Source organism: Lissotriton vulgaris, chromosome 4_1, assembly GCF_964263255.1.
Source record: "Lissotriton vulgaris chromosome 4_1, aLisVul1.2, whole genome shotgun sequence".
Taxonomy (NCBI): domain Eukaryota; kingdom Metazoa; phylum Chordata; class Amphibia; order Caudata; family Salamandridae; genus Lissotriton; species Lissotriton vulgaris.
This window is the reverse complement of record NC_141691.1, coordinates 958880734-958906628: the sequence shown is the minus strand read 5'-3', so window position 1 is coordinate 958906628 and position 25895 is coordinate 958880734. Positions and strand designations below refer to the sequence as shown.

The 25895-nt window shown below is 45.4% G+C and overlaps 1 protein-coding gene across 3 annotated transcripts in view; it reads left to right on the top strand.

Moving 5' to 3' along the window:
• Window positions 1-25895, top strand: part of KDSR (3-ketodihydrosphingosine reductase) — a 580180-nt gene that overhangs the window by 179460 nt on the left and 374825 nt on the right. For all 3 annotated transcript variants that reach the window (XR_015309888.1, XM_086965222.1, XM_086965220.1), the window contains exon 3: window positions 23238-23294. Coding sequence is in view for 2 of the 3 variants with exons in the window: in XM_086965222.1 (XP_086821348.1) it covers window positions 23238-23294 (57 nt within the window). In the remaining variant the exon portion in view is untranslated. The remainder of the gene's footprint in view (window positions 1-23237; window positions 23295-25895) is intronic.

Sequence of the window (25895 nt, the reverse complement as noted above, 5' to 3'; positions counted from 1 at the left end):
CTCATTTCACAAATGAGAGCTCCGTGGGGCTGGCATGCTAATCCACCTTCTGTCTGTGAGGCTGGCATGGTGCTCCTTCTTTCTGTGGGGCCACTGATCCTACACATAGGAGCTCTGTGGGGCTGGCACGCTGCTCCTTCGTTCTGTGGGGCCACTCATCTCACACATGAGAGCTATGTGAGGCTGGCATGTTTCTCCTCCTTCGTTCGGTGGGGTCACACATCTCACACTTGAGAGCTCTGTGGGGCTGGCATGCTGCTCCTTCTTTCTGTGGGGCCACTCATCTCACACATGAGAGCTATGTGAGGCTGGCATTTTTCTCCTTCTTCGTTTTGTGGGCCCACTCATCTCACACATGGGAGCTCTGTGGAGCTGACATGCTGCTCCACTTTCTTTCTGTGGGGCCACTCATCTCACACATGGGAGCTCTGTGGGGCTGGCATGCTGCTCCTTCTTTCTGTGGGGCCACTAATCTCACACATGGGAGCTCTGTGGGGCTGGCATGCTGCTCCTCCTTCTTTCTCTGGGGCCAATCATCTCACAGGGGAGCTCTGTGGGGCTGGCATACTGCTCCTTCTCCTTTCTCTGAAGCCACTCTTCTCACACATGGGAGCTCTGTAGGGCTGGCATGCTGCTCCTTCTTTCTGTGGGGCCACTCATCTCACACATGGGAGCTCTGTGAGGCTGGCATGCTGCTCTACTTTCTTTCTGTGGGGCCAATCGTCTCACATGGGAGCTATGTGAGGCTGGCATGCTGCTCCTTCTCCTTTCTGTGAATCCACTCATCTCACACATGAGAGCTATGTAGGGCTGGCATGCTGCTCAACCTTCTTTCTGTGGGGCCACTCATTTCACAAATGAGAGCTCAGTGGGGCTGGCATGCTAATCCACCTTCTTTCTGTGAGGCTGGCATGGTGCTCCTTCTTTCTGTGGGGCCACTGATCCTACACATGAGAGCTATGTGAGGCTGGCATGTTTCTCCTCCTTCGTTCGGTGGGGTCACACATCTCACACTTGAGAGCTCTGTGGGGCTGGCATGCTGCTCCTTCTTTCTGTGGGGCCACTCATCTCACACATGAGAGCTATGTGAGGCTGGCATGTTTCTCCTTCGTTCGGTGGGGCCACTCATCTCACACATGAGTGCTCTGTGGGGCTGGCATGCTGCTCCTTCTTTCTGTGGGGCCGCTCATCTCACATGTGGGAGCTCTGTGGGGCTGGCATGCTGAAACAAAGACTTTATGAAGCCGGCATAGAAGGAACTTCTCCAAACTGAATCACTTCCTACCTTCGAAACAGAACTAATGTCATCCATACCCCACCTTTCTCGTCCAAACCGTACTCCACAAAAGCAGGGGTCCCTCAAGGTTCTATCATCTCGCCCAAGCTTTTCAACATCTACATGAAGTCATTACCAGTACTGATCAATAAATTTCACCTCACGTGCTATAACTATGCAGATGACACACAAATACTCCTTCAACTGGAATGCCCCAAAGACATTGGAAAATAACCACTTTTCAGCTGTCTCAGAGCCGTGGATCAGTGGATGACTTGGAGCCATCTCAAATTGAATGCTTCAAAAACTGAAATACTCATGTGTGGCGATTGGAAACAGTACAACTTGCTTGCCGCATGGCCTGATGAACTGGGATCACTGCCTAAAGTATCAAAGGAAGTAAGAAACCTCGGAATGACCATGGATTCCAAGCTTTCGATGAATGCCCAAGTGGATAAACTAGCAAGATCAAGCTTTGCTACTATAAAAACGCTGCGACACATTTTCACTCATTTGGGATTTCCACACAAGGTCCATGCTACCATCTCCCTGGTTCTGTTCAAACTCGATTACGCTAATAACCTCTACCACGGATCACCTTTAACCGCATCGCTGCGGCAGCTTTTCCCGCTGTGTGCGGCAAATTACGAAAAGCAGCTTTACATGATGAGCTCAGCTCGTCATCCGCACACGACCACCGTGGCTGTTGACGAGCTGAGCTCGTCATCAGCAGCGAAGGGGTTAACGACCATGAAAAGACTACAACGCAATCAGAACTCGGCTGCCAGACTACTCTTGCATATCAAACTGCGAGACCACATCTCCTCTGCCTAGAAAGCCCTGCATTGGTTACCGGTTGCCAGAAGATCCACGTTCAAGCTGCTTTGTATCACCCACAAAGCAATACCCGGAATAGGACCACTCTTCATCAGGAATAAAATCACCAAACACATTCAACAAAGGAACCTCTGCTCTATAGGAGCATCTCGCTTCAAAATCCCACCATACAAGAAAAAAAACATGGGTGGCACATTCTTCTCTGTTCAAGCAGCCAAACTATGGAACTCTATACCCCCAACATAAGGTCCACCGACAAACACCTTATCTTCAGAAAACTACTCAAGATTTGGCTCTTCCCCACATAAGCACCATACGCAAACAGAAATTTACAGCATATCCCTCTGTATATAAGCATTTGTTTTCACTATAGATATGTACCTATCTTTGTGTATTACTTTGTATAAACATGTAAAATAATATTATAATGTTAAGAGAAAAAATAATAATAAATAAATAAAAATCATCTTTGGTCTACATGTACATACTTCCATTGTGCATCTATGTACCTTCCATGTACTTGGATCTGTGTGGTCGTTACTTTTCTCCTAAAAAAACATATCCAATGCACTACCTTGTTTCTCATCCTGATCCTCTATCAATATCTTTAATCTACATATACTTACCTCCTTTGTGTATCTATATACTTTCAATGTACTTATGGATCTATATATTTATCACTTTCTTCTAATTTAGCATTTCCAATGCACTACCCTATTTCTCATCCTATACTTCCCTCAATATATCTTCAAGCCCAACCTTCTGACTCATCTTAAACTTCTTTCTACTACTCCTTACAATGCACTACCCTATCTCTCATCCTATACATCTATCAATACATCCTCTTTCATCCACTCTCTCATTTAGCCCATACCCCATACCACTACTATGATCGCCAAAATAACCCTTTCTAGACTCTCTTCTACTCTACCCCTCCTTGCATCATCTGACAGCTCTTTTTACTATACCGATCCCGTAAAACAAACCTTTCTAAACTCGTCCCTCTGACTCCTCCCCTCCAAAACTCCTTTTTACTCATCCAAAAGCCTCCTCCTACTGCTAAGACCTAAAAAAAAAAACCTTCACTATTTTATCCCTTCACTATCCTTTTCAATCGAAATTAACAGACTAACATGTTCACTTCTCAAATTCCACCATCAGCTATACTAATATACTACACAAATAACTGAATAACATATCCACTACTCAAATTACTTCATATTTACACTATACTAATTTGCAACACTAATCCTTTATGGGTTCCTGAGTGGCGTGCTACTCGCCAGAAAAGCGCTTCAACACCCATCAGGGGTAACAAGTGCTATATGAATGCAAATCTTTCTTCCCCTTTTATCCCTCCGCTATCCTTCTCACTCCAAATAATTGACTAATATCCACCACTGAAGTAACTTCATATTTCACCATATTAATTCACCACTAATCCTTTATACGCTTCCTGAATAGCGTGCGTCAACAAGCGCTATATAAATACAAACCTTTGTCCTCCTCTATCCTTCTGCTATCATTCCAAATCTAAATAACTGACTAACCTATCCACCACTTAAAATGTACTTGCATGTCTCACTATACAAATTCAACACTAATCCTCTATGGGTCCCGGAGTAGCGTGCTACTCGCTGAAAAAGCGCTTTGACGCCTCGTCACGGGTAGTAAGCGCTATGCAAAGGCTATTACAATACAATTACAATACAATACATGAACTCACAGATGGGACTTTATAGATGCTCCTTCTGCCTTCAGGGAACCTTTTGGCTTAACATTTAACAGGAGAAACTGTGTCCTCCTATTTATTCATAGTGAATGTAGCCTAGTAGCTAAGGCTCTGTCCTCAAGTTGCCTTGCATTCAGGAAGGTGGGTTTGATCCTGCATTAGATAGCATTTTGTGGGTTTGGTTATTTTTTTTTTTTTTGAAAATTCTTTATTGTCAGGAGTTTAGAAGAGATATTCATATCGACATTTTGTAGTTGTAGCGACATAACAGCAGTATAAGCCCCCAGTGGGGAAAGGATTTAACACAGTTTGCATCAACAGCTATCAGTTCCAATTATGGCCTAGTAGTTGAACAGTGAATAGAACAGTCATACGTATTACATGGCCCAATTTCACCCCTTCTCCTTAACGCTCATCCCGTTCATACGATTTCGATTCAGTAGTCTGACTTCACCCATATGTGGTGTTAGTGGGAACATATAAGAAAAAAGAAAACAAGCCTAAAAACCCAACAACGGTCATCATTATACAATTAAGTGTGTACGTTCACATATAATATCCTACAGGCTCATACATTCAGCATTCCGTCTTCAGTAGCGGTGCATATCCTCCGCCTCCCGGTCCCCCCCTTTATTATGCTGGCATATCCTTTGCCACTAGTCCTCGTCTTCCTCCGATTCCGAGTCCTCACCCTCTGGCAATGCCTCACACGGGTCACCCCTATATTTGTTCCATGGCATCCACACCCGATTCCACTTGCGGGGGCAGGCTCTTAGTACATATACTGCTCTCTCCTTTACCATGAGAAGGTCCATGTTTCTTATCCACCCCGCCACCGTCGGTAACTCCGGAGCGCCCCATCTCTGTGCAATGTCCCGTTTGGCCACTGTCACTGCTAGTGTGACCCATAGTTGTCCATACCTGTTTAAGTCTGTAGGGTCCCAAATGTTCAACAGGCACTTACGAGGTTCCGGCATGACAGATACATTGATGGCCTGAGAGACTGTGCGCATAATCTGTCGCCATAGTTACCTGATTTGTGGACATTCCCATAACGTGTGGAGGAGAGTCCCTTCCTCCCCGCATCCCCTGAGGCAGTATGGGTGTGGTGCTCTCTGTATTTTGTGGAGTAGTGTGCGAGTGTAGTAGGTGCGGTGTAACACCTTGAGCTGCACTAGGCGGAATCTAGCTGATATGCCTACTTCCCTCGGCGAGGCCAGTGCCTCGTTCCACTCCGTTTCATCCATGTCGCCCAATTCTTCCACCCATTTCTCTTTAAGTTTGTGTGTGGGATCTGGCAGGTTGTTAATCAATTTTTTGTACGTGAGTGAGGTCGCTTTTTGCTCCATGAATTCGGTGAGTAGCCTATCTTCAAGTGGCGATGATTCTGGGAGTGTGGTGTCTGGTGGGATCGCTTGCATTAGATCATGCCTGATTTGTACATATCGGTACGTTTCAGTGGGCCCCAGGCCGTATTGTTGCTGGAGTTGCTGGAAGGGAATAACCGTGCCTTTGTCCCAGAGGTCCCCCACCACCGAGATCCCTATGTCGTCCCATCTCGCAAACCCCTTACAAGTCCGCAGGTTACCCAGTGTTTTAGTGTCCCATAGCGGAGTTAGCCTGGTGATTTTACCCTTCCACCCTAGGCGTGATTGTGCCGTATGCCAGATTGTCGCTGTGTGGAACGTTGGGCCAAGTAAGGGTTTTCACTTGCGGGTAGTTGTACAGCACCGAGAGCATGCCCTCAGTCCCCAGTTGCGACTAGTCCGCCTTATATGCGGGGTCCTCCCGTGAGACGTGGATCCAATGATTAATAACCTTAAGCTGTGACGCCCAGTAATATAGTTGGAGATTGGGTAGTGCAATACCCCCCTCGTACCAGCTCTTTACCAGTTTTGCCTGCGCTATCCGCGCCGGGCCATTACTCCACAACAGGCTGGAGACTAAAGCCGCTACCCGTCTAAAGTACTGTGGGTTAACCACATAAGGGGAGTTTTCAAGCACATACAGAAATCTCGGGAGAGCCATCATTTTATAGAGCGCCGCGCGCCCTAGAAGGGTCAGTGGCAGTGCAGCCCAGTATTTGACATCAGCACGCAATCTTTGCAGAGGTGGCTGCAGGTTTTCGATATAGAACTGTTTAGAGTCATTCGTCACATAAATACCCAAGTACTTAAAGGAGGAGGTGGTTATTGTGAGAGGACAGTCAGCCGGCAGCACCGGAGCCGGGCCCTTAAGGACATAGAGTACAGATTTGGACCAGTTCAGGGTATATCCCGAGGCTCTGCCATGTTCATCGCAAACTGCCAACAGGGCGGGGACCCCTTCATTTGGTCCGGCCATGTATATTAACATGTCGTCGGCATATAGGGAGACCTTGTCCTCCCACCCGTCACTCCAAGTGATGCCCCGGAATAACGGCGTTGATCTGAGCAGGATTGCCAGTGGTTCCAGCACTATCGCAAACAACAGGGGCGACAGCGGGCACCCCTGCCTAGTCCCCCTCCCCAGTGGAAAGGTCGAAGATATGCGACCATTTGCAACCACCTGCGCCATCGGTTGGGTGTAGAGTAGTCGCACCCATGCCAGATATTGGGGTCCGAAACCCATGCGGGTTAGGACAGCAAATAGGTATTCCCACTCCACCAAATCAAACGCCATTTTAGCATCTAGGGAAAGTATCACAGCCTGCTCCGTAAGAAGATGCGCCTTCGCCAGTACCCCATGGACCCTCCGTAGATTCAGCGCTGTGCTTCTGTGTGGCATAAAGCCCGATTGGTCAGGGTGTATCAGGGTACTCAGATGCTTGGTTAGACGACTGGCCAGGAGTTTCGCCAGGACCTTTGCTTCTGTGTTGAGCAGGGAAATGGGTCGGTACGAGGCACTGTCTGTTGGTGGCTTGGTTGGTTTGGGGATGGCCACAATGGTGGCCGTGCGTTGGTCGAGTGGAAGCAGCGCCTTTTTTGCGCTGTCTTTATACATGTCTAAGAGGGGCTTGGCCAGCACCGAGTCCATTGTCTTGTACCACTCCACAGGAATTCCGTTTGGGCCTAGGGCCTTGCCTGACTGCAGCGCCTGTATTGCCAACTGGACCGCTCCCTCTGTCATCTCGATGGCCGTCTCGGGGACAGCCGCCACCTGCGAGGCCTTCAATTTACCCATGAGTGCTGTCAGAGATGGGGGGGGATCGGGCCTCCGTGCACCCCGTGCTCAGCAGACCACCGTCCCACAGTGTATCCGGGTAGGCAGCAGCTCGGCGCAGGTTGGGCTCCCAGTTCCTCTCGGCCCTGGGGGAGTCACTGGCTTCCCTCTGGGGGATCCCCTCTGGCTCGGGGCGTTAATGGCAACTTGCGGCTGCGGGGGGTGGCAGCCCTGGCGTCAGGAGATACGTGTTAGGGGGTACAACCTCCACCGTCCAGGTTCCCCGGGAGACAGGGTGTTTCAAGTGTGGCCGGATCTTGCTCTCTCCCCCCTCAGCGTGTGGCGCGGTCCCTCCGCCGAGCGTGGAGGCCGAGGAGCAGGCGACAGGGGCCTGGGAGAGGTCAGGGCAGTGAGCGTCTTCGGCGTGGCGTGCTACCGCCTCAGGGTCGGAGGAGCACTCTGCTTCCAGGGCGAAGCTCGCGCTGATCAGTGCTCTGGTCCCTGCGGGCGCCATCTTAGGGTCAGGCACTCGGGTCCGCCGGGCTGCACGAGGCGGCTGGAGCGTTCCGGCCCTCCCCCGACCAAGAGCCGATGCGGTCCGCGATCCCCCGTTGGGCCCCAGAGGGAGCAGGAGGCCGTCGGCGCCGGGGTCCACGGAGGGGGGGGGAGAAGGGACAACACTCACCGCCCCTAGATGAGGACTGTGGATGTCCGGAGGGCGCAGCGTTGTATAGGCGGCACTTCCACCAGCGCCCCTCGGTCCGCGACGGTGGGCTGCTTGGTGCTGGGGTCAGGCTCCCGCCTGTGTAGGAGCGGCGGTGCAATGGAGCTCCGGTATGGCGGCCGCCATCTTGTGCACCGGACTGTCGCCGTGAAAGCTAGCCTGGTCCGGAGCACATCCCCGTGGGCCGGTCACTCCGCTTTCTCCTGGGGTTTCCGGGGCCGCCAGCTGTCCACTTCATCCAGGGTCGCCGCCTCAGGGACAGGCTCTTGGCAGCGCCCACATCAGGGAGACGGAGCCGCGTCCGCCATTTTGGGGGCTCGGCGCTCGGCTCCGGCTCTGGCGAGAGATGGTCCGGTGCTTGCCGCTCGTCAGCAGTCCCCGCGGCTCAACCAGAGGATGCCCCGCTGCAGGTAAGCATTATTTGAGCAGTTGCCGTAGGCTGAGGCTCCCGGCGATCTCAGGGAGTGGGCAAGATGCTAGCCTGATCGCGGAGCCTCAGCAGGACACAGCCGCCATCGTGGCTTGCCAAGCCACGCCCCCTTCATCCTGTGAGTCTTTGATATATGCTGGTAAGGTCTTAACCAAAGGAAAAAGAAAAGTCAATGAAAGTAGACAAATGTTCCGCAAGTCCTCCCTGTGAGGAAACAATTGGTCTCCCCGGCGGATTATCCCTGTTTTTGTGGCTCTTAGGGATATGGTAACAAGTGGGGACCACAGGGTTGAGGCATCTAAGAAACAAATACTCTTCCATATCCAGGATACATTTATCCAACCATGATTTGATCATATCATGATATCTTTGGATGCTGTCCAAATAGACATCTTTGGAAATTCTTAGATAGCAGCTCCCATCTGATAGTTGTTTGAGAGCTTCCGTCTTGTAATTTTCCCTGGTTTGCAGCATGACATTGCCGCCTTTATCCGATGGCTTGTAAATCAATGTGTCATCATTTCCTAGATTTATAATGGCCTCACGTTGCTCTTAGGAAATGTTTGGTTTAATCCTAGAATGTGTCAGTCTTTGCCTTAATGCCAAAAGATCTTTGTTGACAGCCTCTGAGAAAACATCAATGGCATCCAGAGGTTACTGTGGCAAAAACTGAGAGGTCGGTTTAAACCCAATTGTCTGGTTCTTATAAGTTCATCGTGGGCTTCACCATCCTGAGTATCAGTTTGTTCGTCCAACTGTAGTAATTCTATTACTTCTAGGGCTGCCAGATCTTCCCCTAATAGGGCGTTGGTCAATTTAGATGTAATTCGATTTTTTTTGGTTTGTGGAAGGTAGGTTTAGTTTTGAAGTACTTGTGAAGTTTGAATTTTCTTACCAGTTTGAAAAGATCAATTGGAGTTTGGGTGTATTCCAGGCTGTTCGAGGGGCAAAAAATTAAACCAAGTCTCAACACTTGTTCTTCAGCTTGTGTAAGAACCTTAGGCGTCAAGTTAATGATAGTCAGATTATCTAATTCCATTTCTTGGTACACCTGTTGCATGTGGCTCTGCTTAGAACTTTTTGATTTCTGGTTCCAGCCGCCCCTTCTTGTTTTTCTTTTGCTTCCTCGGGTGGCCGGCTCTTGCTTCCTCTGAGCCACGTCTGTCTCGTGATGTGAAACTCCTCCTGAAAAGGAGTCTTCTTAGATTTTAAGAAGAACTGCTCCATCATCTGAGGATTCACCAGCTGTCACCTCCGATTCCGAGGTTTCAATCCTTACTGCCTCTGGTTCATTCGCTCTTGCTTTCAATTCTTTGCGTGAGCCTTCAAACTTTTTAGCGACTCTGCCAATGGTGTAATCATTTAAACAGCTGATTTGATAAAGTTTCAAACGCACCATTCAAAGATGGCGACTGTAATTAGACTCCAGTATTCCTCTGTTGATTGTCATGCATTATTTGATCATGTGACCCACATAACGCAAACTTAAGTGTCTGCTTTGTTGGCGCGAATTATGAACAACATTTGACTAAGGCGTCGCCGAAACGCGGCATGTTTCTTCTTGTTTTCCGCATATGAATTAAAGTACCTTTAAAAACTGCAGTGGTTCCCGCGAGTGCTTTCCCGAAACCAGTAATGGAGAAGGAATGAGCCGATATATAATGGCTTTGAAATCTTATCATATGCCGATGATACTCAAATCATTGTCACCCTGTTTCAGAATGTGGCTGTGGCCGCAGCTTCACTGAGGGCATTCCTGTCTAAGGTGGTCCTTTGGATGGACCTCGATTGCCTGAAATTCAATGCGAAACAACAAATGAGAAATGCCAGTACTGATAATATAATTAATGAACCACTTATCAACCAGAAAAAGATTATAATTCAAGACTGGGAAATGCTATTGAATAGCTACTTTATTCTGCAAAACATATTAAAAGGTACAATAATTTTAACCTTGGTGGGTATAATAGTCCACAACAAAGAACTTTTTGTGAAAAAAATGAGAATAAGGGACACAGCGCAAGGTAAAATATCAACCACACAGTCATAAATCAAACATATCACAGTCATACCACAATCATTCATACATTCATACTGGAGTACTTCACACAGACTGGAGAATTCATACACCAGTGGGGGAAGTAACAAGTCTGCTGTATACTTGTAGAAAATGAAACTCAAAACAATACACTCCTTCGGGTCAAAGTAAATCAATTATTTCTAGATATTTACAGAAGTGAGTGTACAATTGTCAGGACTAGTGAAACACAGTTTTAACACTAGAACAACCAAGGGCAGGCCAAAACAGGGGGGGCCTACGCGTTTCGAATCCCTAGTGGTCGGGGGGATTCTCCTCAAGGCCAGGCTATTCTGAAAGAAAAAAGAAAAAGAGAAGAGCCTATGTATGCAGGTTTCAAAACACAGAACACTGGAGAGCACTACAACACCTAAAAAGCCACTCAGCTTACCAGTTGGAATATATACAGGAAATCGAATTCGTGAATGGAAATGACCTGAATCTTTGTTGTTGACTATACCCACTAAGGTTAAAATTATTGTACCTTTTAATATGTTTTGCAGAATAAAATAGCTATTTAATAGCATTTCCCAGTCTTGAATTATAATCTTTTTCTGGTTGATAAGTGGTTCATTAATTATATTATCAGTACTGGCATGTCTCCTTTGTTTTGCTTATCAGGCTCAGCCTTACTGATTAGAGCCAGCCCTAGTTGTTTCTAGTTGAAATTCAATGCGGGCACGACTGAGATCCTTATTTTGGGGGGGAATCTTTTGGACTTGTGGCCACTCTGTTCCCCTCCAGTGCTGAAGCCCATGGTCCAAAATCTGGGCCTCCTGTTAAATACGAGACTGACTTTAGACAACTAGATCCTGCCTTAGCAGGCAATTGCTTCAAGATATTGAAAACCCTTAAAAAGATCATTGTACTTTTGCCTGAAGCCTCAAGGAAAACAGTAATCCAGGCTCTTATCTCTCAGCTGGTTTACTATAACATCCTGTATATGGGTGTCTCTCAAGCCTGTCTTGTGGTACTCCAACGGGTTGACAATTCTGCGGTTCGATTACTGCTGAACCTTCCCAGACGGCACGGAATCCTGAATAAGAAGCGTGCATCTTTTAAGGCTCTTTGTTATTGTTGCAGGGCCTTTAATAAATCTGGTGCCAGATATCTCTTATCAGTTTATTAAACCATACCTTCCTTCAAGGTGTTTGAGTTCTTCAGGAGCTGTGCTGGCAGAGGTGCCTACTGTTGGTAAAATTCAAACTAGATGTTGTTTTGGGTTTCTTGCCTACAAGCGGACAAACTTTTTCCGCTGTATCTTCTACAAGCTAAAACGGAACTTCTGTTTTGGAAAGAACTTAAACATGGCTTTTTATATAGCTCTTTCTTTCTTTTTAGGCCTTGTTCATTTTGGCAGCTTGTTCACATTAGCCCTGGGACACTTCAGTGAAAGTAGTCATGCGCTTTATAAATTGTTTATCTTAAAAAAAAAAAAAAAAATATATATATATATATATATATATATATATATATATATATATATATTTACACTAGGTAGTTTTGGTTAGGTCAGCTGTTACATAGGAAGAGTGTTTTTGTGTTGCTAATAACTTTGGCACCGGTTGATGTAACTTTACAAAAAACGATTTATTTTTTGACTAGTTTGTGCATGGAAAGTTTCAGGGTGATCGGTCATATGTGGACCAAGGGGGTGGTCCCAAAACACAAAATCCCCATCCATTTCCCATAGACTCTTCAAGCAGGGGCTACAATAGAAATTGCTGAATGCAATTGCACCAAATTTGTCAGGAAGCTCTATCTTGGTCCGCAGATAGTACTTTTTGTGATTTTGTGTAAATCTGTTCAGTAATGTTTGGGAATCTAAGGTTCCAAAATAATTATTCTGTCTGTGAGAGACTCTCGCGGGAGCTCCAATTTTTAAAAAATAGAGCTTTTTGATTGGCCCAGGGAGCTATATTTCCCTTGGGCCATCCCGCGGGTCATCAGACTCCCATGGGAGCGAGTGCTCTGATTGGCTGCCAGCAACATGAGAAATATTTTGCTGGCAGCCATCACAGGACTCTGGGGCTTCGTCCTCTGTCCTGGCCTCTGTCCTGAACATGTTAAAATATTTTATATATTAATGGCCCGAAGAGCCCATTACCCAGGGTTGGTTCACTTGCTATGTCCTGGGGAGCCCACCCCTGGACAAAACGTTTACCCTGACCTCACCGGTGCGGGCAGGGAAACCTGTGTTTACTGCCACTTTGGGGGCGAATTTTTTTTTAATTTCCCGCAAAGCGGCAGTGCAAACCAAGTCATTTAAAAAAGGCTCCTGTCTGCTGCTATGGGCAGGGAAATAGATTAAAATATTGCTCCCGCTCACAGGGAGCAGCATCAGTAGCTGCCCTCTGCGGATAGGAGCAAAGCTGCCTCCTGCAGCATGCAGGGAGCGGACTGGGGTCGCGGGACAGTTCCCAGCAAGAATATGATGGGTGCCCTGTGTGGACACAAGGACACCCAGCTTTAAGAAATTAGGGCTTTTAGGGATATGGTCCCCTGGGCCGATGACGGTTGTGCAGCCCCTCACTCTTTTGAAGATTTATGTACTGTCCTGGAGGTTAGGGTCCCCAGGGCCTAATAAGATGCAGGGAAGGGGGCCACATGGCACACTTTACTTTTAACATAGAGCCTGGGCTCCCCAGGACCAAAGGCGTTGAGGGCGGGGTCCAAAACCCCCTGGTTATAGATTCCCCAGGGCCTAAATGTGGTTTAGGGAGGAGGGCCACTAGGCCCCCTCGCCCTTAAAAAGTATAAGGCCCGGGAAGGGAGGGACACTTAATAAAAACAACACTGGGCTTAATTAGGCCGGGGGGGGGGGTCCACGCAACTCCCCTCCCCTTAGAAAACAAAAAGGCCCTGGGGATAGGATTCCCAGGATCATACACCAGCCCCCTACCACACATAGCTGAAGGCAGTGTGAGTTTGGCTGCCTTTCGAGGGATTGACTTAAGTTAATTAAGTCCTTACGCGCTGCGCACATTCCCCTGCGGTGCGGCCATCCTCAGCACACGCCCACCATTACGTCGGACGCAAAGGGTTAAATCTTAATTTACATAAAAAACAAAACAACCTGAAATTCACTGAAAAAAACAAAGGTCAAACTAACGTTAGTGACAACTTTAACTTTTTTAACTTAAAAAACCCACATATTCACTGTTTCTAGCCAACTATAACTTGCGTCCCTGCCATGCACTGCTTATGATCTCACATAATACATCACTCGACGTTCTGTGTCATCACTGATGACATCATCTAAGCTTTTTTGTACACATTGCTCTATAAACGGGTATAGAATTGGAGCTCTGAAAGTAAGTACAGAATAGCTCAGAAGAATGAGTCATCATCAATGCGCTCACAGAAACAACTCCATTCGCTATAGAAAGCATGGGTGTGCCACATTTACCCTATACCATACACTTCACGGGTGGCGTGCTTCACATTAACATCCAACAACAGGTATATGAGAAACCCTCACTGAGCACGGTGTTTAATCTGTATACGACTGTTAGTGCGTTCCAAAACAAATGTCCTACTACTGATAACTTTTATCTGTATCAAAATCCTGACAGTCATCCAACCTACGTTGAGTTTTAAGTTGATATGAGTAAAGACATGAGTACTGTATACAGGGCACGAGTCGGGCGACCACGCGGGTGGACGGCGTCCCCCCACTTATTTTACTGGGTGGACGCTGTCCCCCCTGCTCAAAAGCTGGACCATCTAAGATGGCGAGTTACTTACCCGCACGGCCGCCCATAAGTTTCGGAAATACTTACCCGTCAATCTTGTGTAGCACGCGACTGAGCTACCTATCAAAGTCCTGCTTTGCCCTCTGCAGTGTCCATTACTGGGAGGCGGGACGGAGCGGAGTTAATTTACTGTTGTCAGGCCAAGCGTGCAACGCCCATTGAGTTCAAAGGGCTTCAACCTCACCCCTTCCTGTGTGTGTTACCGGGCTGAGACAGCTTCCCGGGCGCGCACACAGCCGTACCGGAGTACTTCACAGGTCTTTAAAAGACCATTTGCCTGTGAATTAGGCTTTGTTGTTTTTCACCACGAGGGGTCTCTTCAGAGTGCGCATCATGCTGCAGTATGTATTAAACCATGTCTCCAGGCAAGCCATCCAGTAAATTTACCTCTGGCTTTAACAGGAAAGTTCAAAGTCTCAATGCCTTGATCAGAGGACCTTGTCTGATGTGTTTCCAGTGTTTTTATTCTACGAATCTAGGTGTCTGCTTCTGTCAATCTGATCTTATGTTTGCGGTACAGGGTACATATCCCTATATATGATTCGGCAAACCCGCAAATGTTTTGTGGTGAGCAACTGCTTGGATTGAAAATGTGTGCCAGGCTTTAAAAAACTCTAACCTCTAAGCTTTAACATTTTTTACTGGTTGGTGAGCTGTATTTATTTTTGTTTGTTTGGTCCTAAAAATGTAAGTTTTATGTCCAGCTTCTTTTCTAGGTTGAATTATTTGTGTTGGCAGCGTATTTAAATAACTTCCATGTCCCTTTTGGAATTTACCATTGCAAACGCCCAAAGCCCTTTTTTCACCCACAAAAGTATGTTGAATGAGTAAATAATTGATAAAGCATGTGGCCGTCATAAAGACATCCTGGAGCTGCCTAAGCTGTGCATGGGTGAATAGGAGACTTATTACCATGGCTGGAATAACCAGGTTTACAGTGGTTTTAGAAGATCTCTTAATTGGGGGGATGCTTGAATTTTAAGTGGGAGGGCATTCCTTAAGTGCCCAGTAGGAAAAGAACTGGCTACATAAGCGAACAAATCATACTGTAGGCATTACAAGCAACAATTTATTAGAGGATCTGAGAGACCTTGCAGGGTGATGAGCTCAGATTATATCTGTCCAGTACAGAGGGCCCCTGAAATTTTTAGCAGCCCCCCCCCCAAATTTGGCTCTAGTTGCACCTCTGTGGCAGGCCTACTGGTGATGAGGGTGCATGGACACATGCTCGGAGGCCACTTGAATGTCAACAGAGAGCTCTTCCTGGCGGCAAATGTTACACCCCTTAGCAAAAGACAGTGTAACAGCTAAACACATGGCACAAAATGCAAAGTTAAGAGTAGCAAACTGAACTCTGGGTGGAGGATGTGAAGGTTGTTGAAGGAGTCCCGGGAGTGCTAGTCTTCAAAACATACGTTTCTGAATAAAGCAATTTATGACAGGAAAAGCAGAACTGGAATGTTGTGGTGATGTTCATTGTGTGCACTCCTGGCGCATTAAATTTGGAGCACAAGCATGCATGAAGGTGAGGTTATGAAAGCATAGCACACTGAGTAGGTGTCATGGCACTCATGAAGAGGCCAAGCTTGGTTTATGCATACCAAGTAGTTACCTCTAAACCCCATGATCCTTTATAGTTGTCTTAAAATTATTAGTGACAATAAATGTGAGATATGGGGGAAATACAGATGTGTCTGGAAAGAAAACCAAAAAAGAATTCAGCACACATCAGAGGGCACAGAATAGGAAACAGAATTTTAAGACATGGTCTGCTGTGGTGTCCAGCTGCAGCAGTTCTTGAGCTAGATCCTCTTTTCCCGCAAATTGTGTGTTCTTCAGTTTTCCCTCACCCTGTTATCCCTGTGCCACTCCAGTTGTTCAAAAGTACACTGCACTCCGAATAGCTGCTTCCAGTGGCACCAATGTGTGTGCGCAATATCTATGTATTCAGTCCTTGTTTTGGGTACCTTATGACATGTCTCTGTCGTTCTCATTTTGTTTACATTTGGGAAGCATCAGGTGTACCTCTTTTGGCCAGCTTGATCCTCTGTTAATGTTGTTTTGGGGCACATTGATTTGCTTGTTTGTGTTAACTCTGTCACTCTCCCGGAATCTTCTCCTGTATTTGCCCATGGTGTGTAGTTGCTGTACTTCGGATTAATGTTATACACATGCCAAGCTTCTCTAAACTTTGTCCCGTCTTCGTCATGTGTTAGTTCCAGTATTTGTAAGTTGCCCGAAGCTTCCTTGTGCAAAACTAAGAAACCCCTAACAAGATGGGCTACTGGTTTTGCCAATGCTGTTTCGGGGGTTTAGGTGGTTAGAGGAGGGAGGCACATGAGGGAGAGATCAACACGGAGCAGGGGAGATGTTTTCCAGGTTTTGGGGACCACAAAAGGAAGAGAGTGACAAGGAGTGCGGGGCAAGTGGTGTTTTCAGGGTAGAGAAGGGGGGGAAGAGTAACATAAAGCATGGAGGGAGTTTGCAAGGGGAAGTTCACGAGGAAGAGAGCAACACAGAGCAGACAGAGCATCTTCCTGGGGGAGAAGCAGAGAACAGATGGGGAGGAACAGAGATCATGGGGCAAGGGAGGTTTGAAGGGGAAAGAAGTGCATTAGAGGGAGAGAAATACAGTAACAGGGCAGGGGAGAAATTAGCAAGACAGGGATTTGCAAGGGAAAGCAGACAGGAGAGAGAGCAACACAGAGTGCAGGGGTGTTCAGAAGGTGAAGAAAGCACCATATGATGGAGAAAGCAACACAAATCTGAAGAGTAAGATGTGTTGGCAGTACTTTTGTCTCAACTTGCCAATCTTGTTCAACCCTCCCATGAAGCATAGGTACTTTACCATCGCTTTTAATTGGTAGGCTTTTAGAATGTTACATTTTCCTTACTTGAAGCATGTGTAGGCTAATCAGTATTTGCTCTCCAATTTCTCACAACTATAGATTGCATTTGAATGTGTAAACATGGTATGAGATGCAACTTTTAACTTCAGATCTTTTGCAGCAGTTTCAAAATATTGTGGAGCTTCTCATTGCTGAATAGGGTTGAATGACTGTTTTCTGTTACTTTGCACTTTGTAGCTTGGTTTTCACTGAGTGGAAAGTGTCACTTAAAGTGTCACACATACACACTGAAACCATGGAAATGTCACACATAAGTAGGGCTCCCGGTTTTATGTTGTTTATCTTTTGGCCATATTATCTGTATTGATCCATATATATTTTGTGGTTTGCATATAAATGAAATTGGCAAACTGTAAATTTCCATATTCATTTAACTGAGAGACGCGCATTCATACTTTGCTGTCTGTCGAGTTTGCTGTTTAAGCTGGCAAATATTACATAACAGTACATCCACTTTAAATACTATAATTATACCATAAATGTATTTTGACATATGCCATTATTTAAAGAAATGTCATCCTGTTTTTTTAATTGTCATGCTGTCCAGCTGCTGGCCTATAATTCATGAAAGACAGCACGGAGAGTCACTTAAAAGAAGGACAATTTTCTGTATTTATCCACTTTTAAAAATAAATGCAGACCTAAAACAATTTTTTTTCTGTCTGTATTTATCTGTAAAAAATCAGTGAAAAAGGGGGAGCCTTACACATAAGCATCCTGAATACTTGACATGCCATGTTTTAGTATGCCTTGCTTAGAGCACTTAATGGTTTGACTAATGTAGTTGTACGCCAAACTTCATCCACATTTGGGCTGTTAATTCCTCCATACAGGGACCGGACCGTAAGTCACGGGCTTAAGTACTGAGCAGCTTCAATTGTTAAATCTTGCAATACGTGCAAATGATAGATCTGCTGCACATGTGATGTCACTTTGGGCCGTGATGTCACGTCCGGCCTTGATGTCTCTTCCTGTGACAACACCCAACTTAGAGAGTCCCCCCACTTCTCTTTTTAGGACTTGTGCCCTGATTGTATAGGTTGACATGCTACTGAATATGCAAATTGTTATACCAACATCCCAGACCTGCTACTGCAACATTCCGACACGTGCGGTTTGTATTGATTCTCTGGTTTTCCACATGTTGAGAAGTTAAAGCTACCTAGAAGGTCATAGTATTTGGATCAACCACATCTTAAGCAACTATGCTCTAGACATGCACATGCATCAAATCTCTTTGAAAAGGTTTTGAATGCATGCACATCTTCTGCTGTGCAGTTCCAGGCTCTGCGCTTCCCCTCTTCCTATTATTGAGTGCCATCCTACTCTCACAAGACTAGGTTTGCAGGAGAAATGTTTTGAAAAACTCTGAAACTGGTTGCACGCTAAGTCTTCTCTGTCCGTGAGCCGGTGTAATTAACCAGTGAGCCTTTGATTTCAGGGGCATACCTTGTGTACCTTTGTTCTTGTAACTAACTCAATAGTGGTGATCTAGAGAATTATGCACAATTCACGTACACCCCTAGTAGTAGAAATCGCAAGGCCCTCAAGCAAGCGGCACAAGTATGTGTGCTCAGAAGTTAGTGTGCTGACCGAGGGCTTTAGATGTGATTGAGTAATATTTTATTGCGTCCCATAAGAATCTGCATACCAGGAAGCTGGTGTCTAATTACACTGGTAATTATTTAATAGCTCACCAATATCTGTAGTGGAATGCGCTAGATCACTTTGACTGGAATGTGAAGGTAGGCTTCTTGGGCCAGTGGTTTAGATGATGCTGGGAATTTGCAGAAGCACCACAGTTTCCACATTTTCTGCATGTGCGTTTGTGAAATTCCTGTTAGTCGTGTGGTGTTACTGCAGGCAGGAAAGTAGTATTATGCTGACAACACCAGTCTTAGTTTGTGTTCAGAGACCCGTGGTTTTGTGTTTATGGGGACATCCGCATTCCAAGAATGCAGCTATTCACATCTAACATGGGACAACTTAAGGTGAGATGTCTGGTTGTCCCATGTCAGTTCCCAGCCTACTATGCACCCAGTGGCTTAGACACACATTTCTGTGTAATAGTGAAAGTTTCAATCCAAAGCACAGGAGGATGTTTTTACACCATACATACTCTGGAAGTAGCTCATCCACTCCCATTAGTTATGTCTTCTGGTGTGTGTGTGTGTGTTTTGTTTGTTCCATTCAGAAATGCAAGTGACGTCACACTTTTTCTCCATTTATATATAGTGCAAGAGATTTATGTGTTGAGTTTCTGAAACTGAATAAAATCATGTTTGTTCATTGTATTATAGATGTACCTCGAAAGACCATTTTATCTAATTTATCGTTGATCAGCAATGTTTAAGTTAAATTAAGTATCCTTTAGATTGAAACTTCACAATTGTTTGTTTGCTAATAAATGTGTTCTTACTTTCAATACACTTGTTTAAAAGTGTGATTAACGGACGCTTCGGTGTTCAGAGTAGAAGAAACATTTCCCAGCTCTTTTTTAAGTGTTTTCACTAACAAATAGGTCTAAGCCTTATTAATTTTAGTGAAGTATTTTCGCTTTTAAATCGACATTTATACCATTCTTGTATACATGTAGTGTAAAGCTCTAGGAAACGTTTACAAGCAGAAGCTCTTTTTTCCTTTTAATTGTAACTTCTTTATATTTGCATAGTGAGGTCACTAATATATGTGGCTGAAATCGAAGTCTCTGACTTAAAATTTCAGCTGTCTGATGAAATACTGACTAATTTTGCATATATGTGAAAAAGGGCACAGCGTCCAAGGGGGAAAGCACACTGGCCTCTGACACAGCTATTGCTTCAAGAGCGTTTCCGGTCTGACAGTCTTAGTACAAACCAGAACTTGATCTAAAAACACCAAAAGTAAACCGGACTAAAACGCCCTGCATCAGTTTCGCATGCACTGTGTACACAAAAAAAGTGATGGATGGAATGCTTGAATTGATCTTAGCCACTGGTAAATTTCTCGTCACCACACCCCAGTTCATTGTTTTGCACACCCAGTTTGGACCCAGCCATATGCAAGCCTGTCTTCACATTGCTCCTAGCCCGACCTTCCAGCCCAGGTTTTCCCTGAACCAGAACACAAGCAACTCAGGCCCGGTTTTGCACTTCTTATGGCTCATCAACCAGCTTGATTCCAGTGATCATATGCACGTGGTATCTTAGATGCACAAAGGGTCAGAACTCAAAATATGGTCAAAAGCAGCAATTCATGATTGTCCAGTCAAATACATCCTTTTATGAAACAGCATTTGCAATAAATAGATCTTGCATTTGTTAAGGTTAGAGCTGCTGGCGCTGAAAATAACAATGTTTTTTACTTTCGTTTTTTATATGCAGTTTACAGTGGAGTTATATTTCCATACCACTATTGCTATTGGTATAAAAAGGCAAAAGTAAAAAACATTGTAATTTTCAACGCCAACAGCTCGAACTTTAACAAATGCAAGACCTTTTGAATTGGAAATGCAAACGGTCTTGTGTTTGTTGGAGTTGTTGGTAATTTTTTAACTTAGCCATGTTGCAAGGTGCAATACCATATGTGGCCACATATGGTACTGCACCCTGCAGAAGATATGGTTAATCCACCTTACCCATAATACATTGCAAGCAAGACAGTACCACAAGTACATTCAAATAGCTATGTCCATAGATACAACTAGTATAGTAAATTTGAAATGTGACATCTTTATTATATATATTCCAGATTAGGTTGTACTCTGTGTGGCACTGATGAAGGGAAAGGTAGAGAAGGTCTCATATAAATGTGAGATGTGCTAGTGAGTAAAGTAACCACTGCGAGCCTTGCTTAGGACCAAGCATGGGTCCTGTCTGAAGCCCTTTAAGAAAATAGTGCTCTTAGGCTGTAATTAAAACCTAGGGAGTAACAACACATGTAACAGGCTGTGTCCTTATGGTAGGTCACAAAAAGAGACAAGGCAGTACTAAGGAGGGAATACTAAGCCTATTGACCAATGAAAAGCCACCATTTACAAGGGACCGGAGCCATTTAAAAAGATGGGTTGAAAATGGACGGTACTTTATGCCCATATTCTCAATACTGAAAAAGCTATTCTAGGACGCAAGTCTTGGAGTGCGCACTACCAAATAAACTCGAAGTGAGTGTATCAGCGCAATGTTAATCAAAAACTTTTGACATCAAGTAAAAATGAAATTGACAAAATTATCCAAAATACAAAGAATCTTGCAATATACAGCAGAAAATATAATAATGATAGCTGCATTCAGCTGCGTATCTTCAACATGCTTTATTCAAAGATGAAAGCTTCAACAAAACACACTTGTTGATGCATTCAAACGTGGAAATTTGTCACTCCCAATGAATTTTTGGGTGTACAATCACCGTTCGTCAGGGGAAATCTACAGATAAACCTATATCTAATAAAGCAGCATCATTGACTGTTAATCAGAAAGTGTAACATAAATTTGCCTAAACATCCAGAAGGGTTACAGTAGTTATGACTCCTAAATCAAGTGCCTGTTTATGTGAAAATAATTTCACAATTGATCTAAAGTGGCCACATCATGCGTATATCTCAGAAGTATAGCACAAGGAAAAGTAGCGTTGTGTATGATAGAACCGGGAGAGTCCAAAATTGACGTGCCAGGCTGTGTAACTAAAAACAATAACGTGTGAATCACCTGTGAATGAAATAGTGTACCCTTGGGGAGATTATGCAAAAATACCTTCACTGCAATACGTCACAGAACTATAGTCTGGTCCACAGCCCATGCCCCTAGGCATTTGATAACTGCCTATGATTCGGAGTTCCTGAAGCAAACCTAGAACCCTGCGCAAGACAAAAATGGAAGATATAAAACATACGCAAACGTTCTGACTGTCACTCAAGACATTACTGAGCTTCATATCCTGAATACAGCAGGCCATAGAAGCGACAGCACAAGCGCTGCCTAGGCGAGACCTAAAAAAGTTATATTTCTATATGAACACAAAGTAATATACGACATTCACAAACAGTACACACAGGCCCCTGAGGTCAGGCTCTAGTGGTTTATAGGTGTGCATCTGAATTCCACACCCTCTTGCTAACGGTAGGGGTTATTCCGCATTCACTATAGTTGACATTCAGGTTAAAATCCTCTAGTAGTCAGAGTCTCAGGAGTCTGACTATATAATAAAGTCAAAGGCCCTGCAGTGGCCGCGGCCAGGGGGTGGGGGATACTCTGCTCCTCTTATGCTGGTTAGTAACTTGGGATCCTCCTCACAGGTGTGAGGGGGAGGTTACGACATATCTGCTGCTGGTTCTCAGTTGGAGCTTGGGCCCACTCTGGTTACTACAGCTGCCTCCTCCTCACAATGATGGTCTCGACCAGACCACGCTTCTTGCCTTGGTCCAGTGGTTCCCCTGGCATACGGGATCACCGTCCTCACTCTAGACGGGCTACGACAAGATCATCACAGCAACAATCTTCACTGCAGCCCCACCTGGCATACTGGGCCACCAATTTACAACCTGCACTCTGTCGAAGACCCGATCGGTGCAGCAGCCGCTTCCTTACACCTCACTACAGCAATCCAATAGACCGGATCCACCACTGGACTTCTCTCCCTCCAGCGCCTCTTCCTCATAGGGCACACTTGCTGGTCGTGGCAAGCAGACAGGCACAGGTGCTCCATTTGCAGGTGGTCTTTAAGTCTCTGGGTGATGTCCTCTCACCCGGCTGGGAGACTGCCGTGGTCAAACCGATTTAAGGCCAGCCCTGGATCCAGACATCATTGTAGTTGGGGCACTCAGGGCAGGGGTACACGCCCATCACCATGCCAGGGACTTCGTCCCAACACGCATACTTTAGCCATCTAGTGCTGCATAATTCCAGTGGCTCTGAACTTGGACACTTCATTTAATGGCAACATAAATAGAATGCTGCTTTCTCCTCATTTCCTATCTTGAAAGTTTAGTGGTTTGCAGTGAAGCTAGAAAGCTGAATTTGAGTTACTATGGATTATTGCAATTATTAACGAATGGTTGGAGGTCTGTGTCGACTCAGGTTTTCTGCTGCTGTGATTGTTAAATATAGTCGGAATTGTAGTGACCGAATCCCAAACCTCGATTTAGTGGGTAACGGTGCAGCAAGTCATTTTCATGTAGCATTCTCGCTACGTGTATTCCGTAGACGGGGGTTTAACTATGTTCGCTCAACTCCATTATAGGCACAGTGTTTTTGGACTTTGATATGTGTTGGTTTTGTTCGATGAACTCTGCTCTAGTGTAGGGGAGGTTGCCACTGTAATTATGTGAGTTACAAGCACGATAGGCTTGTTGACGATTTCTTTTCTGCCTCTTATCACAGAATAAGCTGCTGCAGGCCAAGAAAGAAATAGAAAAGTATGCCATTAACAACATGCAGGTAAGAGCAACGCCACACCTTATTGTTTTAGCGCTCTTAAATTAGTCTGTTATCCTCCCACATGTTTCCAATGCTGCCATCTTGTGGTCGTTGGCCTGATTTTTTCCGCTGAAACTATTTATTGATACCATACTGCTTAGGGATGGGTGTATGTCGCCTGGAGATCTGCACCATATTTGTGCTGAAGCATATGCGCCGCCTCCTAAGATTAAAGAAAAATGCCCCCCAAAAAAATCAAAGTTGCAAATGTTTCGGAACACAGCAAAATTCGCTCCCTTTTCTTTCCCACAAAAAGTCTGCCTACAAGCTTTCAAATCAAGTCACCACATAACCTTGGTCGCGAGGGTGAGATCACTTTCACTCAGAAAGAGGGTATTGTCGACCCCCTGGCATCACCAGAAAACATTGACCACCTTGAGTGGAGTGGAGTGGAGTGGTGTGGCTCACTGGTTAGAGGCGGCAGACCCGGAAGCAGAGGTCGGCCCCCTCTGCCCGGGACCAGGGTTCGATTCCCGACGCGGCAGGGTCTTGGGCCATGGTCAGCGGACTCGATAATTCTCGCCTCGGTGCCTACTCCAACCACTCAGCAACTCTGGGCAATAGCTTGCTTAATCTCTACTAACGGCCCCATCAGCGCCGGGGATGCTTGTCTTCACCTTGGAGATGCCCAGGAGGGACCATCTCACAGGGAAAGCCAGAATGGGTTCCCCAGCGGTATACAGCGCCGGGACGCCCCTTTGCTGGGGCAGCTGTGCGCTTTACAAGTATACGACATTTAACATTTTAACATTTGAGTGGGCTCCCGTGATGGTCAAGGTCATTGAAGTAAAAACAACAACAACAAAAAGTACAGGGCTGAAAAATCAAATGACAGGGAAGCAGTTTTCCGGGCCTTGCACATGACATTAGTCTCAAAGGAGCTCCTAGGTCTTAGATCACATTAGGCAACGTGCCTCTTGGCTAGACGCTTCAGTGCGTTATGGGAGATGGTGGCCCTTGCGCTCTCCAGTCTCTTAGAATATACATTTGAAGTGTTCACTGATCTACTTAAAATGGAGTACACTCTGGAAACAAGCAAGACAGACTGGGCTGGGGACAGTGGATTCCATTAACATATTAAGGGTCTTGCGTGGTTCTGTGCAAGGATTAGTGGAAGAGCTCCACAGTTTTATCGGGCGATGTGCTAGCTCAAAATAATATGCTAGGAAAAGCTATCGACTTCATTGGAAAATTTGCCTTGCTGTTTTCCTCCAAGTGTCCTGGCATTCTCCACTCTAACAGTGGGAGTAACTGCACCTTTACACCTTTAGTGATCTCATTCGCCTTTCCACATAAAAAGAAGCGCACCAAAGGGTATGGCTTATTGTAAGCAATTGATAGTATTAGAAAAGGGGGGGGGGTGAGAACCCACCTCAAATAACTACCACAGTCCTTGTCAGGGAGAAACACTAAAGTCACTAACACTTCTGCTTCACCCTCTGGTAGCTTGTCACAATGCAGTCAAAGGCAGTGTATGAAGTATTTATTAAGTACCAACATGGAAATAAACCCTAAATGCAAAACAATAATGATCCCAAAACAAATTTGAGAAATAGAGTATAATAAACAAAATGACGAAAATCCAGTAAGAGTATCCAGAGTTATGAATTTTTAAAGGTTTAAGCAAAAATAGCACCAGGAAGCACAAAATGGCAATGATAGTCAATGGTTGTGTAAGAATAGGACCTAGACACAATTTGACGCTTACTGTGAGGGTTGGGCAGGTCAGATACACTAACCAGGTTTGTCCTGGTCAAAAATATTACATTCTGACTTTAGTCCATTTAGTCCCAATCCACCACAGTAGGACACTTCCAAAGCTCCCAAGAACCTCAGAGGAGGAACTTAGGGTGGCAGATAAAGACCACAGCAAGGTCTGATCTAGGTCCAGTAAATACCGGTCAGCTGGCAGTTGTAGTAAAAGGCCTCTGGTAGCTTGTTATGTCTCTGTAGCTTTAACAGGAGGTCAGCCTAATTGCCCTTGGTGTCCACTTCTTTTGTTCTGCGTACAAGTGGGAGAGATGGTCCAGTCTTCAGGGCTCTCAAATCACAGATAGAAGGCAGTCCTTCAGTTCTCTTCAGGTCCAGAGAGAGTTCTAAAGTGGGTGCCTGGAGGTGCCACCTTTATGCCTGGCACCAGCTAGTGGGTGGAAATGACCCATGATTTTGTAGCATTAATCCTTTGCTGGATTCACATACTGTGCCTTATTCTGCCATCTAGTGGTTTGGTCCGGAATTGTCTTTGTGTTTTGTTTTTTTTCCTCTTGTTTTGGTCGCTGTCGACCACCATTTGGTGTGATGTCTGACGGCATCTTGGAGGTCGATGTGCATGGTGGCCATCTTCAGATTCTTTTTTCCGCAGTTGGGTCTGGAAGCAAGACTGGAAGCTCCAATTATATTTATTTATTTATTGTTTTTAGATTTTTTTTTAAAAACTTGCAGAAAATCGAAAAAGTCGCCGCAAATCACATCCTTCATTGACGCCATAACCGGGGACAAGATTACAGCTCCATCTACGACACCACCTAGGACCTTGGCGGTCCACAAATGGCGAGGTAGGGG